This window comes from Rhineura floridana, chromosome 7, assembly GCF_030035675.1.
Source record: "Rhineura floridana isolate rRhiFlo1 chromosome 7, rRhiFlo1.hap2, whole genome shotgun sequence".
Lineage (NCBI taxonomy): Eukaryota > Metazoa > Chordata > Lepidosauria > Squamata > Rhineuridae > Rhineura > Rhineura floridana.
The window spans coordinates 104,281,565-104,296,725 of record NC_084486.1 but is presented as its reverse complement, the minus strand read 5'-3'; the positions used below and the strand labels follow the sequence as shown (position 1 = coordinate 104,296,725).

The window sequence follows — 15,161 nt, the reverse complement described above, 5'->3', positions numbered from 1 at the left end:
TAAAGGCATTCTGAGATGGCAGCAGGAAATTGTCACATTGAGGAGTTCTGAGTTATTTTGGCAGAGGTTCCATATACTTTCAAATAAGAAATGTAAACAAACTCAGATATCTAAACTTTCATTTATAAAAGGGCAGACTGAGAAACCATTTTTTATAAGTGGGTATTACCCCACTCCCACCCTGTCCTTTGAGTTTTTATGGAGTGGGTGTGGAGCCAGGAATGTTTAGCACAGTACTGTGGGGCCACTCACCCAGATTTCTCTTGTGATGCCCCTAAATAGAAATATATTTTGCAGTGGCTAGACCCATAGTGTTGCTTTCTGATGAGGCCTAGTGATTATCCTGAGTGTTACTGTGTTGGAATACACCTCATGACTGCCACAGATCTTACAGCCTGTGCTTTTGATGGTCCGCAGTTTCTCTTATTCCCAGCCTCAGTAGGAGACTTATATATGGGTGATGTTCCTCTTTGGGACTAACTGTATTTGGCAGAAATTTAGGATTCTTTATTATAGCTCGGCTAATATGCCATGAGCTCTTCCTTCCCTGTTTGGTTGTCTAGGTTACAGGTTGGTTGTCCCTTTCAGTACATTGTAAAGACAGAAAGTTACAGAAATGAAGACAGTGGTGAGAGGAAGGGGTAAAAATGGTAGCTGGTAGCTTTACACTAGTACTGACACAGACCTTCTTGAAAATCCTCGGCCCTACACACATGTTGTACGTACTAGAGTGGGGTTGCACTTTGAGTCCTGTCCCTGACATCTGGTTGTCTTGTTGCAACCATGCATTAAACTCAATTGTCTGAACTGGAAGACCAACACACAACCATTGCTTCACATGTAGGGGCTTCACACAATTGGTACACCTGCACGATCACTTGCCCTGATCATACAGAACCCCTGCATTCAAGGAGTCACTTGTGTGTTGGCCTTTCTGTGCGGACAACTGCATTCAAATGCTCAGTTTTTTTTCTCAAAAAGGAAAAGCCTGATGGCAGGGGCAATGCTGAAAGCATGGCTCTTCTGGTCTGTACTCGAGCGTTCTTTACACATGGATAACACATGCATAGGCACTGTAAGTTTAAAACATAGCTTCTGTATGGAGCACTATCATACAGAATTATTACTGGGTTGTGCTCTCCTGGGTCCATAACATTTGAATGAGTGTAAAATAATGAGTGTTCTGCATATGGAACTTGATAGCATATGTTCTGAGCATTTATTTGATTCAAGGCCTAAACTTCAGTTTACCTAAGTATATATTTTATTACATGTGTGCTTCTTTTACAGGATGATTTTACAGAAGGAAGGCCCTCGCTCACTGTTCCGGGGACTAGGCCCTAACTTGGTAGGCGTGGCTCCATCCAGGTAAAAATAACAAATGTCGTCATAGCTTATTTAGGATAAGGACATATATGGAGTTTTCCAAAAGTAATTATTTTATCAGATAAAGGAATCTTTTAATCCTTTTCCTCCTTTTGAAGCCACAGGGCTTGTTTTTATGGTGTTTTTGTGGAGTAATCTCAATTATTTTGCTGGGGAAAGGTCACCCTTGCAAATGTCTCCCCTACCACTAGACATGTGAAGGCCCGGGAGAAAAAAAACAGAAAAAGTAAGAAACGGTTTCCTCCCCATTTTTTATAGAAATTTCAATCCAGGCAAACCTTCAGTTTTTAGAAGTCCATGATAAATATGATAACAAATCAGGAGAAGCATGTAGCATTCCCAGGTCTTGAGTCATGGTTTGCCTTGGCTCTTTTTATGGAGATGAGCACTTTATGTCGGTTTGACACTGTGGAGGACTGGAGGAGACACTGGAGGACTGGAGAAAAATAATTTTCAGAATGCACAATATTTTTCCTTTTACTAAAATGTTGACAGTTTCTCCTTTTTTTGCCTCATTGACAAAATGAAAGACATCGGGTTCCTTACAGTTCAGCAGCTTGTAGTTCCATTTGTAACAAAGTTTTAAAAAGCCAATGCGATTTATAATTACTTTCAGGATAATCTGTGGGTGGTATTGAAAGTTAGTCCTACTCAGAGTTTACCCATTAAAGTTAATGGGCATGACTAACATAGGTTCATTAATTTCAGTGGGTCTACTCTGAGTAAGATTTGGTTGAATAAAACCCTCTACTTTCAACATACCAAACAATGTAAAAAAATTAATGGCAAACCAAATTATACATAATATGTTTTGTCATCTTAAAGTAACCAAGTAACTTTCAATCTATAAAGGATGTGTCGTGTCCAGGTTGAGGCTCAGGAACCAGACCAGTTGATGAAAGCAAATCAGTTTTTATTAAAGTAATATCCAGACAAAGACTACGCTGTCTCATGAACTTTAACTACTAAACATAACCTGCGACATAGAAGAGAGTTGACAGAACAAGGAACCACTACTCCCCCTGTCCCTTAAGAAGGGGGCAAACGGGCGCGAATTCTCTCCGCCTCAAAGTGCCCTCATCCACACCCCGCCTCTCCCCCTTCTTTTGCCGCCTCTTTTGCTGTCTCCTTGTACGTGGTGAAGGGGGTGCCACCGCCCCCTCCCCTTCTGAGAAATCTGACTCAGGTATGGGGGAAAGCGGGGGGGGGGGCAATGCTTAAACCATCTGGCTGTTTCTCCTTGCTTTTTCCTGGATCAGGAGGGGGTTGGATTCCTCCTTGCCCTCCCTCCTTCTCCAACTCCTCCAAGCTCGGAGGGAGAGGAGGTGTGGGAAGCTCACGGTAAGAATCTGTGTCTGTTGGACATTCAAGGTCCTCGCTCCCAGACAGTTCTATCTCTGAGATTCCCTCCCCCTCTTCTGCTTCTCCTTCACACGACTCTGTCCAAATAACCCCCTCCCTCTCCGCATCGTCTGAAACTTCAGGGCCCCAATCCTGCATCCTGACAGGATGCTTTATAAAAAGTATTGTATATTTTTCAATTTTCTCCAAAAATTCTGTGTGCCCCCCCCCTAAAAAATAATCCTGTTTTTTTCTGTGGCTTCATAATTTCCAATAATATTACATCTCTGCCAACCATGCCCAGCAACCTTCAGTGCCGTATACCACACTGAGAGGTTTGGGGTAGGCCAATGTCTTTATTATAGGAATACCTTTATTTGACCAATCAAATTTTCACAAAAATATTAGCAAGATTTTTTTCCACTGTCTTCTGTCAAAAGTAAACAAAAAACCCTTGAGGACAATTTAAACTTTGTAGTATTGTTTCCCCAGAACCTAAATAATGTGGCTACCATTTTTACCAAGGACAGTCGCTGGCAAAGCAATCCTAATGTGTAGCTGAGAGGACTGGAACAGCAGATCCACAGTTAAATTCCAAGTTCTGTCAGTTCACATAGGCCAGAAGCAGGAAGGTAGTTCTTTCTTCCATTTTTGCTGTGCCTGTGCTGGTGTAGCTGAGGGGCTGGAGGATTGGGCCCCTTGGAGGATCCACAGGGCTTTGGATTCAAAGCCACTAGTGCCTGCCCCCTGAAAATCTCATTTTTAGGGCTTTCCATTTTGCTACACCAGTGTTAGCTTTCCATCCACTAAGGTGCAACTGTGGTCTCAGCCACGGGAGAGCCCTTCATCACAAGTGCTCTTTTGTGCTGCTGGAGGACAGCAGAGGGGCACCCTGCTTGTCATCCTAATGCCCTTCAGTTGTCAACAATGGGGAGTTAGGATTGTACTCTAAAACTGATACCATATCTTATACGCTACAAAATATTTGAATAGAACTGAAGGATGGACAAAACAGATAATGGATTTCTTTCTTTCTGTAGAGGGCACTAAGTGTATGCAATGAACAATGGGGAAACCCATTAGGTTGTAATGTCAAAAGTGATGGAGCCATATGCCAAGAAACAGCTGTTCAATGGATGAGTCACGATGGCTGCATGCCTAGTTTTGGATTCACGCTAAGACATGCTATAATCTGTTATCCTCTGAATTTTACCCAACCACATTTTGTACAAAATAAAAACATAATTCATTCTGCTAGGTCCAGCTTGTAGCCTACTCTGACTTGTCTCTTGGGAAATCCTTCAGACACCATGTATTTATTCAGATGTGATATTATTCTTCCAGGCAGTTTTTGCACTGTGTGCAACACTATGCTATTTCAGTACTGTGTTTCATTGCTGTTATGGATATTATTCTGCTAAAAATTCCCACAATGTATTACTTGCTTTTTTACTGCTATAAGCTGTTGCCATGTAGGCAAATAATTATAGATGTCTGGTAAGTGAGTGAAGAATGGCCATTTTTATATTTCTTAAAACAAAGTGTAGATCACAATAATGGACTAATAATAGTAATCCTAGGTATTTTGTATCTGGCTTGTAAAAAATCAGTCTGACTGGTTTTAGTAGAACTTGGTTCTATAAGATAGTATTCTAAGAAAAATATTGCTTCTTGTTCTTGATGTAGAAATCTGTAGATTGCTTTTAAAGAAAGCAGGTAAAAGTAAGGTGCATTGCATAAACTGGGCCTGGTATTCTAAATAATAATTTCAGTGCAACAAAATCTGCATAGCTGCTGAAGCAAGAGAAAGGTGAAGAAAAAATTGTGTTTTTCTTTTGTATTTGGTGTCTCATCGATTAGCTTCCAATAAACAATTTACCCTTCTCCCCCCACTTTGTGACTGTGGACTTTACCCACTTTTAATGCCAGACTTGTCCATTTGCTTATGTATTCTCAGGCTTATGAATGAACATATTATGCTTTTTCCAGTCATCAACCATGAACAAATACTTTTGTTTCATTTAAACATTCGCTAAGTAGCTTTAACAGCTTCTCTCTGTTTGAATAAGCTTGTTTCATAACATGCATAGCATACACCACTGATTTTGGATTCATTTTTGCTAATTACATCACGTAAAACAACTACTTTATCACTTCCTTGTGAAAGGCCACATGTTTGCGGAGCTAATGATGTTAACTTAATGTTGTAATTCATGCAGACTTAGAGGTTGTTCATATCGTAACCTCTGCTGATTGCATGTTTTTGTTAAAACTTACAAAACTTTACTACCAGTCAAAAGTAATGCATATCAATTAAATTTTAGAGCATTGCAGAAGCATTCCTTGCTTTATACTTAATTATTATTTGTACATTAAATTTGTTCTAAAGTGAAATAGAATAGCACAAAGCAGAAACAAAGCTGTTAAAATAATATACTGTATATAATAAATACTATACTGTAGACAGTTTTCTCCTGCCCCCTTGTGGCATGTTTATCAATATTACAAAAAGTTTATTGTTACACTTTATAATCCTGTAGAAAAGATTTTTTGGACTAGAGCAGATTGGTATCTGCTTTAAAGATTTAAAAACTAAATATTTTTATTGCATGTTAGGCATTTAAATAACATCTGAACAAGAAAATCAAGTAAAGCAATGCTGTTTTAGATCAGGATCCAAAGAACTGCTACAGGTATGTCTTGGAAATGCTTGGTTATGTCCTGTGGCAAGTTTGGGTCCCTTTTTTAAAAATGGACCTCAATGCCATATCACAACTAGCTTTTGTAGCTCACCACAATTTTCTGACATGTAGCTTTAGGAACTGTAGTATGAGAAACACAAGGGAATGTAATATTTGTAGGATGATTCTTTGGATCCTAGCTCAGGAATCAAAGAACTCCTTATTACTTAGTTGTATTCACCATCTGTATTTACAAGTATATTATGAGTTCCTACTACATGTCACTGCTGCCTGGTCAACTTACTTTGTCTCCAGTGCCTGGATGGAGAAAAGTTACGATAATGGGAGATTCATAATATTTTTGAATGTCCGAAACTCTGCATTGGTTCTGTTGACTTGCAGCTATAAGCACAGCCCTCTGAACTACATAGTGTATATTAAGAGATTCTTGAGTAGCCCCAGGGTTATGGCTTCTACACAGCTTTAGCTTCTTCCTGAAAAAGCAGTACTAATACAAAGTACTATATAACTGTTCCTTTAAGATGTGAGGAAGCAGAAGTTTCACAGGCATAGCTTTTTGTACTGCACAGCCTGTTTTTGTGTGGTGTTTAAGTTGCTAAATATCACTCCGTTTGAGAAACTGAAATGGTATAGAGTCCCTATCTGGGTGAAAGATGAGACAGTGGTTATGCTCGCATTTGTAGAGGTGGGTGGATGAGCTGGTTGTAAATTATGCTTAATGCTGCCAGATATTTTTTGTAGACCAGATGTTTGCTTTATAGCAAATGGTTGAGTGAGGATTAGCGGTGTTACGGGTATGGTTGATGAAATGCTTGGATTTGTATGTGAAAGAGTACTAAGGAGGTGTTAGGAGATGTTACCAGGAAGGGGGGGAGTGAGTATGATTTCTACCTCAATGATTTTGCCTAATTGCTAATGATGCTTTAAAGTAGAAATTGTAATATATATTTACTTTTATGTTTAAAAATCTTTTTCTATTCTGCTGTAAATGTGGATTTATATTGTATTTTGTATTTGATTTTCATTTGTAAAGTTCCATCTGACGTTTTTGAAATTACTTAAATAATACAGCAGCATCTCAATGTTGTCCTGCCTTGGAGCTCTTGAAGAATTCAGCAAGTGGATGAAATATGGCAATTTAGCTCATCTGCAGCCACTTTTGTCAAAGTTCAGATCCAGCCATTTTTCAGGTGTGAGGGAAAGAAAAATGAATTGAATTAAGCAAAAAACAACAACGTGGTCATAGTCTTGTGATTAATGTTCTCCATGATTACCACCTCCCTTTAACCAGCAGGTTCTAGTAGTTCTTAGGATAATGCTTTCTGAGGAGGCTGGCTTGGGGCCTTTCTGCAGAACATTCAAAAGAATTGCGGTTGCCTCCTTCTCTTTTATTGAACAATGCATTTATATTCATGTTTTAATAATCTAAGAGTTATAATCAGTTAGGGCTTAAATGGAGAAAGAGACTGCTTCCCTACAGCTATCATTGTTCTTAGTCGAAAAAGGAGCTATGTTGTACTGATCATATTCAATTTATTTTGCTTTTAGAGCAATATATTTTGCTGCTTACTCTAATTGCAAGGAAATGCTGAATAATATATTTGAGCCAGACTCTACCCAGGTACACATGACCTCAGCTGGAGTGGCAGGTAAGGTTCTGTAACTTTGTGCTTTAATTATCTGAAAAGCCTCTTGGTGGTTGAATGGCTGTGGTAAATGGGGAACTGCAGAAATAAGGGAAATGATTGATTCAGAGTTCATGGGGAAAATGGCTCTGCAGACTTCTCATCTGAAATGCTATGTATGAAAGTTTATGGCTTGAGAATGAATGCCCTGAGCAGGTAGTTATGGAGTGTGAGAGGGCAAAGCATATGACCAGTTTGCTTGCTATAATTCCAGATAACTAAGTCATGTATATTCTTAGTTTCTAATTTGCTAAGCAAACTTTATGTGAAATAAGCCAGTACTGAAACTTCTCCTTGCCCCTTTATTTTATTTTGAAAACTCCTTCCTGTGTTAAGATACCTGCTCTGACTTTTCTGTAATAATATAACAGCAGGTTTTGGTCCCCATTTATAACCATGCTGGAAATATTCAAAGTTTGCCGCAATATTAGTTAATAGCGGTTTGTTGCCTTTGAGAAAGAGACAGAAAGCAAATAAATGTACTTTTCTATTTTGGAGAGAATAAACACTATGGTGAAAAGGTGAAAGAAAGATGCCATCCAGTACAATTCTTTGCATTTTTATTCAGAAGTACCACTGAATTCATAAGTTTTATTCCAGAGTTTAGAGCCTGTGGGTGCAATGCCATACCTGAGACTAAGCCCCATTGAAGTTACTGGGACTTAATGAACATTTCAATTTGTGACTTAAATATAGGTTCTTTTTGTGTACTTGCTCTAGCATAACAGAACCTTGACATGTTTATGGAATTTTTTAATCTTCAAGCAAAAAGAATGGGTTGGAGGAGGGGCAGAATAGTGCTTAATACTCTGACACTTCCTGATAGTTTTATAGCTTCAACTGTGAAATTTGGGTATAGCCCTTTTAGATGCTTTAGACTAGCCCACACATGGTTCTGACCAAGGAAAGCTATAATGGCCCAATAATTCAACCAACCCCATGGCCTAGCATTTTCCCCCCAAGTGGCCAATGTTCTTTTTTTTAATTAAAAATATTAGATCTAAGAAATGAATAGAAAAGAAACTGCGCTCTTAAGATGATTGTTTGCCGTGCTTGGAACTGTGCTTCTAATATAGATTGTCTTTTTACACTCTGTGGAAGGAATCCATGGGGAATGAAAGGGTTGGGGGGTACGAGGGGTATAACAGTGCGATGGCTATTCATTTGAAATTGCACTTCAGTAAATTAATTGCTTCAGAGACTTTGTTGATGTAAAAGTCTATTCTGTTATTTGTGGGGTTTTTCCTCCAGAAAAGTTTCTAAAGAAACATTATTTCTCTTGAAAAAGAGCAGAGCAGAAGATATGAAATTGGATTAGTAATGTTAACATTATTTTTATAGTTCATGCAATGCATATTGCACAAAAATGGTGGTTTAGAACTAGCTCAAAGGTCGTTTATCTGTTTTTTATAAGAGATGTGCATCTTTGCCCAATTCAAAAAAGATGTAAATGTATTTGTTGGCAAGCTTCCTATATGCAGTCTCAGTTTGCCCATTCAGTAATAATTCCTGTATTGTTATTTGAATTCTTGCTATTTAAACCCTGTATTTAAAAGATTTAAATTTATTTTTATTTCTTTAGACACTTAAATTTTCCTAGTTGTCATTTTGAGACATGTATATATTTTATTCTACTTTTAAACTGTGAAGCTGCCTCTTTTGCATTTCTGTGGCCTTGTTCTTACTACTTGAAATTTTTCTGCTCTTGTGCTCATGCTATACTGACAGGGCATTAACATTTAGCTTTGCAGTTGCGCACCTAAACCAGTTGGTTGGTGGAAGTGTCCCGTGCAGATTGGCTCTGAAGGTAGCTATTTTTTCCCCTCTTGATCTAGCATAGTTTTAGGATGCTAGAAATCCCGTAGATTCCATTTTAAAACTTCTGCTAAATATGCATATAATACTGATTCATAGCATTGGCTTCATAGCCATGCAACTAATACAAAGGGTCGTTAACATAGTTTGTGAGAAAAATGCTAACCTTGTCACTTTTGCAATTGCTTCTTAAAACGTTCATTGAATGCACTAAATTAAGCTATTAACAATTGTGCCCTCAAGGTCTGTTTTGGTTCACTATTCAGAGTTACTTGAACAATTCAGAGTAAACTGAACTCCAAGGAAGAGAAGTATGAGCATTTTTCTGTGCTGGTTTCTCGAAACATTTACTTTATTGAAACTTTTTAAAGGATTTTTTTTACTTTCATGTCAGTTGTGTTAGTTCCTCCAGCAGTATTGTATGTGCATATACACACAATCCAGCAAATGTATATGTGCACACACACCCCATTTCATTTGAGTCACTTCACACCAAAATAGCCTCAAAGCTATAAAGTAAAAAATGCTGCTGTGCTCTGTTATTAACTATTTTAAAGAAGAACTTTATTTATTAGAAACCATATGGTGGTCATTCTTTTTAAATAAAAACCCCACAATCTTGCAAAGTTTGAAAAGTTAAAGGTATTCCTGCAATTTTGTACCTAATCTTAACTTTTGCTATCCAATGAGAGATGTATTTTTGTCAGACATCCTTTCGCAACCCTTACTGGATGTTGCTGATAATTCTGGAATATATTGCGAGAGGAGGGTGAGTCTTGAATTCAATCCAGGAGACCCTTACACAGTCAAACTTCCATTGATTCTTTTCTGCTCTCAACATGTTGCCTGGTGACCTTTAGAAAGAATTCTGCGTCAATAAAATACCTTATTTTTAATCTCCATCAGCTTTGCTGGATGGAAATAGCAAAATGTAGTCTAAGAATTTAAGCAAGGCCAGTAAGGAAATCTTTGGGGTATTTAATTCTCTGCAAAATATCCTTGACAGGGAAATTAACATAACTCCTCAAAAATGTCCAGTTGTCTTCTTAACAGATAGCTGGCTCTGAAGGGATAGAATTGCCCCTGTGTAAAGCTCCGCATGCACTCCATTGTGCATACAGAGCTACACCTTTCGATTTAGTGTAATATGCAGTCTGAGTGTATGAAAGCTGGACATTCCAGTCTCGCTTTTACTTTGAGGCAGGTGTTGTGGTAGGGTAGTGGGGAATAAGACTACTTTGGGTTAAAGAGCAATGACTTTTTTCTTTGGTTTTGGTGATGGACACTATATACAGTTGGAAGCTGTTGTGTTCTGAGGAGCGTTCCTCTTCCATCAACTACAACATGAAGCATAAAGAGATTATACGTCAATGTGCGTTGTAATATTTGGTAGCCCTGTAGACTTTCCACTAGTAAGGTATTTGATGTTTGCATAGCACCAACTCATAGACAGAGTTGAAAAGTTGTATTAGAAAACATTCTGTCAAGTTATACTATATATCTTCATCCATTTTGAGCAAAGGAGGGAAAGTAACGGCCTTCTTGAATTATGTGGTATGTTCTCATTTTGTCTGTCTTCCTCTTGCTTTATACATCTGAAACACTTGCAATTCGTTTGCTCTGTAACTGCAAAGAGATGGGAAAAATAGATACACGATATTCAGTTCTAATTTTAAATTAAACTTGTTTCAATATGGCATTAAGACGTATTTTTCTGCCCAGTGTGACAAGGTTAGCATTTTTAATTTGACATGCATCCACACACACAACACTTTGGGCTTTTTAAAATAAGTATAGGTAAGTATATTACAAGCTATTAAATGGTTAAACTGCTGCAGATGGCAGAAATTTCAGTACTCAGTGCATTTTGCAAAATCTTTTTTTAAATACCTGTGGCCTGTACTACTTTTTTCCTTTTTTATTGTTCTAAACTTTAAAAAAGTTAGATCTCACATTTACTAATTCACAAATCCTTCCATTGGGATCAGTTTTGTCACATGTGTCTGATGAGGTCACTGCTTGTTGTTATGATACAGAAAAGCCTGTGTCTATTTTAGGCATTTACTGTACATTTCTCCCGTGAAAAGAGTGAGATCGTGTCATCTCATGCTCCCCATCCGCAGGTCACTTCCTGCAGAAATATGGACTAACTTAAACCTCGTGAGTACTGAACTGAGCGTCTCTTGCAGCCTCTAGCGTAAGAACCACACCTTGGGTTTGTAACCACTCTTAAACAAGCAATGTAAGGGGAATACTTTTATTTGAATTCCAATTATATACATTGTTCTAATACATCACTCAGCTATTCCTTCCAGTGCAGCTTGGGGAAAGGTGGAAAAACATTTTCTGGATTACTGTTGTGTGTTTAGCCAAGTTGGTGAAATTACATTCCTTATTGATAATATGCAGGATTCCTATTTTTAATTTATATATTTCTATTTTATTTAGGCAAAGTATTTCAGAACTGCCCTTAAATAATACTACAGTTAACTGTATGTGTCACCATGGTCTTTCCTTTCCTTTCTTTTTAAATATTTGTTGGCATTACATGTATGCGCATGCATTTATCAATACTTTATCCCTTGCAAACAATGCAGATACGTACCTGGGATCTTAGCTGTTTTATTTTTGTTTTGATCTCAAAACTTTTTTGATAGATCCTTCAGTCAAAGGCTTTCAGAATTAAACAGCCTATGTTACCTTACATTGAGCTCCAGTATTCAAAAGATAATTACTAAAAAGTTATGCCTTTCCCCAAACTAAAGGGCTTCTTCCATTCATATAAAAACGTCTGATCTGATAGAGGCTGCTCCTGGAGGAAGGAGAAGGTAATTCATGCTGATTCCTCAACTCCCAGCATTAGCTGCACACTGTTCTGGAGAGTCACCTGTCCTCTGGGGCAGATTTTCAGGGAGAAGGAAGAATAGGCAAAAACGTCATCACTTTCCTCCATGAGCACAACCTCTGGCCAAGGAAAGTTTGGATCCAACACTATAAATATGCAAGTGCAAGTGCATCATGCCCCAAAGCATATGTGCTAGTTGTCTATATGTACATCTATTAGCTCGAGTCATTCCTATGAGCAGTAGTTGAATCCTCATAATGCCTTTTAAAATTTAGCAAAGTTTTAAGAGCGTTTTTCTGGATTTGTACACCTGACAAAATAATAGCCTGCCTTTTTGTAACATGTGCTATTGTTTCATTGAGCTTCCCCTCCAGCAGTTCTTATGTGCAAACGCCTTGCTGCTTTTAAATGTGGGATTGCAGTGTTATAAAATTTAATATTGCTTAAGTCTTGAAAGTAAAAACATAAGGCGCTGCATACTAAATGCCATTCTGAGTTCCTTCGAGTACGTTGTTCTTCCCTAAATTGGAACAAGACATATCCATTGTCCTGGATATACAACAGTTGCTCCCTTTTTTAGGTTTGTATATGTTCCAGAGATGCTAAGTGTAAGCATATTTACTTGAATTTATACCCAGGACTTCAAGTTGCATACCTGGAATCTTATACCCAGTCTCCTCTCAGCTTCTATTTCCTTTTAGATTACAATTTATAAATATATTAAGACTGCAGTCCTTTACACACTTACTTGGGAGTAAGCCTCGTTGATCTCACTGGAGCTTACTTCTGAGTAAGCATATATATGATTGTGATGTAAGAATTAAACATTGCTGGCAGACCAACAATATGGTTAACTCTTCATAAAACCACTTCTTAGTGATCAGTGTAGGTCTGCTGAGACACAGTTCCTTTTGAGTCCTGCATTCTATCCAGTATGCATTAGCATTGGTTAAAACATCTAAACAAATTCTCCAATATATTTAAAGCAGATCTGGAGACATTTGCCCTATCTTCAAGCACAAAAAACCACCAACAACCCCCAAACATTCATGCACCTGTCCAATATTGCTATGGTTAAAAGTAGAACAGAATGATTGAGTATAAGAACTGTTTATGACTGTAACTAGAACAAGGACTTGAATGCAAAAACATAAAGGAACTTACACTAATTAGACAGATTCCCATTTAGTTAATCTCATTTAATACCATTTGCAGTCAAAATACATTTTCCAATTTTTTTGAAAAAAAGAATTTCCTAACAAAATTACCATTTCTACCGCTATTATTACTACTACCACTGCTACAGTCAAATTCAGAAAATTCAGCAAATTCTAGCAGAGCAACAGAAAAAATAGGTGCTGTGCTATAGAATTTTTAAATTTACTTTAGAAGCCCCAAATGAAAATACTTGGATGCAGGAAAATTTCAAAGTTAATTTAGTTTTAATTGAATAGACTTCTTTAAATGGATGCTATAACTAGCTTAAAAGTGAAGGTTGCAGCCTTGAGAGGGTGAAAGTTGCATTGTTGATTAATTTGAACCACTTGGATGCAGCAGTTTAAATACTGCAAGTAATTAAAAGTCTGCCTATTTATGATAATGAAGTAAGATCAAGTTTTGCAACATTAACTAAACCTTAAAACAGTTAAGATCCTTTGGCACGTTCAGCCATTTATGTACAAGGTTTTTTCCATGTGAATGCCAATAGAGATTGTTGTCCAGAAGAAACTGTTGTGCAAACACTGCTTTTTGTGTAGTTTACTGGGAAACGTTTCCATTTTCTGTCTTGTAATGTGCATGAGACATGCACCAGACAAACTGCTCCTGAATATTCACTTCCCTTTTCTGCAAGAAGAGAGCAGAATTTGCGTAGTTAAAGGAATGATTTGCACGCCATTCCAAAAGAGTAAATAGTAATAAATTGGGTACTTTGGGCCTCACAAATTCCATATCTCCCTTCTGCAGATATTTTACCTGATAAAGTATTTTATATTGTAAGTGTACAGCTATGAAAACTGCCCTCCCATACTGTATTTCTATAGTATAGTATAGTAGTGTAGTGTAGTGTAGTCGTGGAAGGAAGTGGTAGAACAGTCTTGCTGTTGGCTGTTAGCCCCATTGAGATTTTGAATCCTTGCTATTCTTTAACAACTCATTTTTGTATGTTGTTCCTGGGCCAACCAAAAATTCTTATTTTTGAATACCAAGTAGAATTCACTGGCATAATTAATACAATATCCTACTTAATTATACTGTATGATTAAGTATTGAAGTGTTGATGTACAGTAATGTTTCTCTGAGCTGTATGACATTAAATAGTTACTCAGTTAATGTGTTTTATGATCTGATTTGTAGTTCTGATTTATAAATTAAATTTTCAGAGAACATTTAACACTCTTCTGACATGCTTTAGTTTCATTGCAATTGTATTATTTAGAGTGCATTTAAATTGTTAGCCTAGTCTCACTCTTGCTGATGAAAGGTGTCAAAAGGGACTTGTATGACTAAATTGGCACAAATTGAGTCCTAGGTGTTCTTATGGCTAAGAATAAAGAGTGTTTTTTTTAAAAAAAAAATCATGCAAATAGTATTGGCTTTGTGTACTTGTAACAATGTCAGGTGCCTACTTTGGTTTTTAACAATTAGCATAGCACAAGCCAGTTTACATCAACTTGTACCTTGATTCATATTTTAGCTTTGCTGCTTTTCATTATGTTGGCAAAGCTAATCTTTCTTTTTTAATATTTATTTAGGTTTTACTGCAATCACAGCAACCAATCCAATTTGGCTGATAAAGACACGGTTACAACTTGATGCAAGGTAAGGAATTCTTTTAGGAGAGTGTAAATCTTGTCCTCAGTGCTATTTATTATGTATATGAAGCCATTGTGGTCATTAGGAGATTTGGGATGACGTGTTATCAGTATGCTCCTGATACCCAGCTCTATTTCTTTGTAACATCCTAATCAGGAAAGGCTGTGCAAGCACTGGAGCAGTGCCTGGACTCAGTGGTGAGCTGAATGAGGGCCAAAGACTCTAAATCTTGGCAAGACAGAGGTGCTATAGATGGGTGGTTCCCAAGTTCAGATAGTTAGTCAATTGCCTGGCTTGAACGAGGTTGTACTCTCCCTGAACGAGTAGGCTTGTAGTATGGGGATGCTTCTGGATCCATCTTTGTCACTAGAAGCCCAGGTGACCTCAGTGGCTCGGAGTGCCTTTTACCAGCTTTGGCTGGTAAGATAGATGCAGCCATTTCTGGATGGAGATAGCCTGACCACTGTTGTCCATGCACAGGTAACCTTGGATTGCTGCTGTCAGTTAAAATAAACAGTACTTGGATAGAGGAACTAACTGTCCACACAATACCCATATAATGTTGGAAACCAT

The 15,161-nt window shown here is 37.6% G+C and overlaps 1 protein-coding gene across 3 annotated transcripts in view; it reads left to right on the top strand.

Moving 5' to 3' along the window:
• The window catches only part of SLC25A36 (solute carrier family 25 member 36), an 81,001-nt gene that overhangs the window by 33,790 nt on the left and 32,050 nt on the right, over positions 1-15,161 (top strand). For all 3 annotated transcript variants that reach the window (XR_009764067.1, XM_061636771.1, XM_061636770.1), the window contains exons 3-5: positions 1,291-1,368; positions 6,978-7,078; positions 14,528-14,594. Coding sequence is in view for 2 of the 3 variants with exons in the window: in XM_061636771.1 (XP_061492755.1) it covers positions 1,291-1,368; positions 6,978-7,078; positions 14,528-14,594 (246 nt within the window). In the remaining variant the exon portion in view is untranslated. The remainder of the gene's footprint in view (positions 1-1,290; positions 1,369-6,977; positions 7,079-14,527; positions 14,595-15,161) is intronic.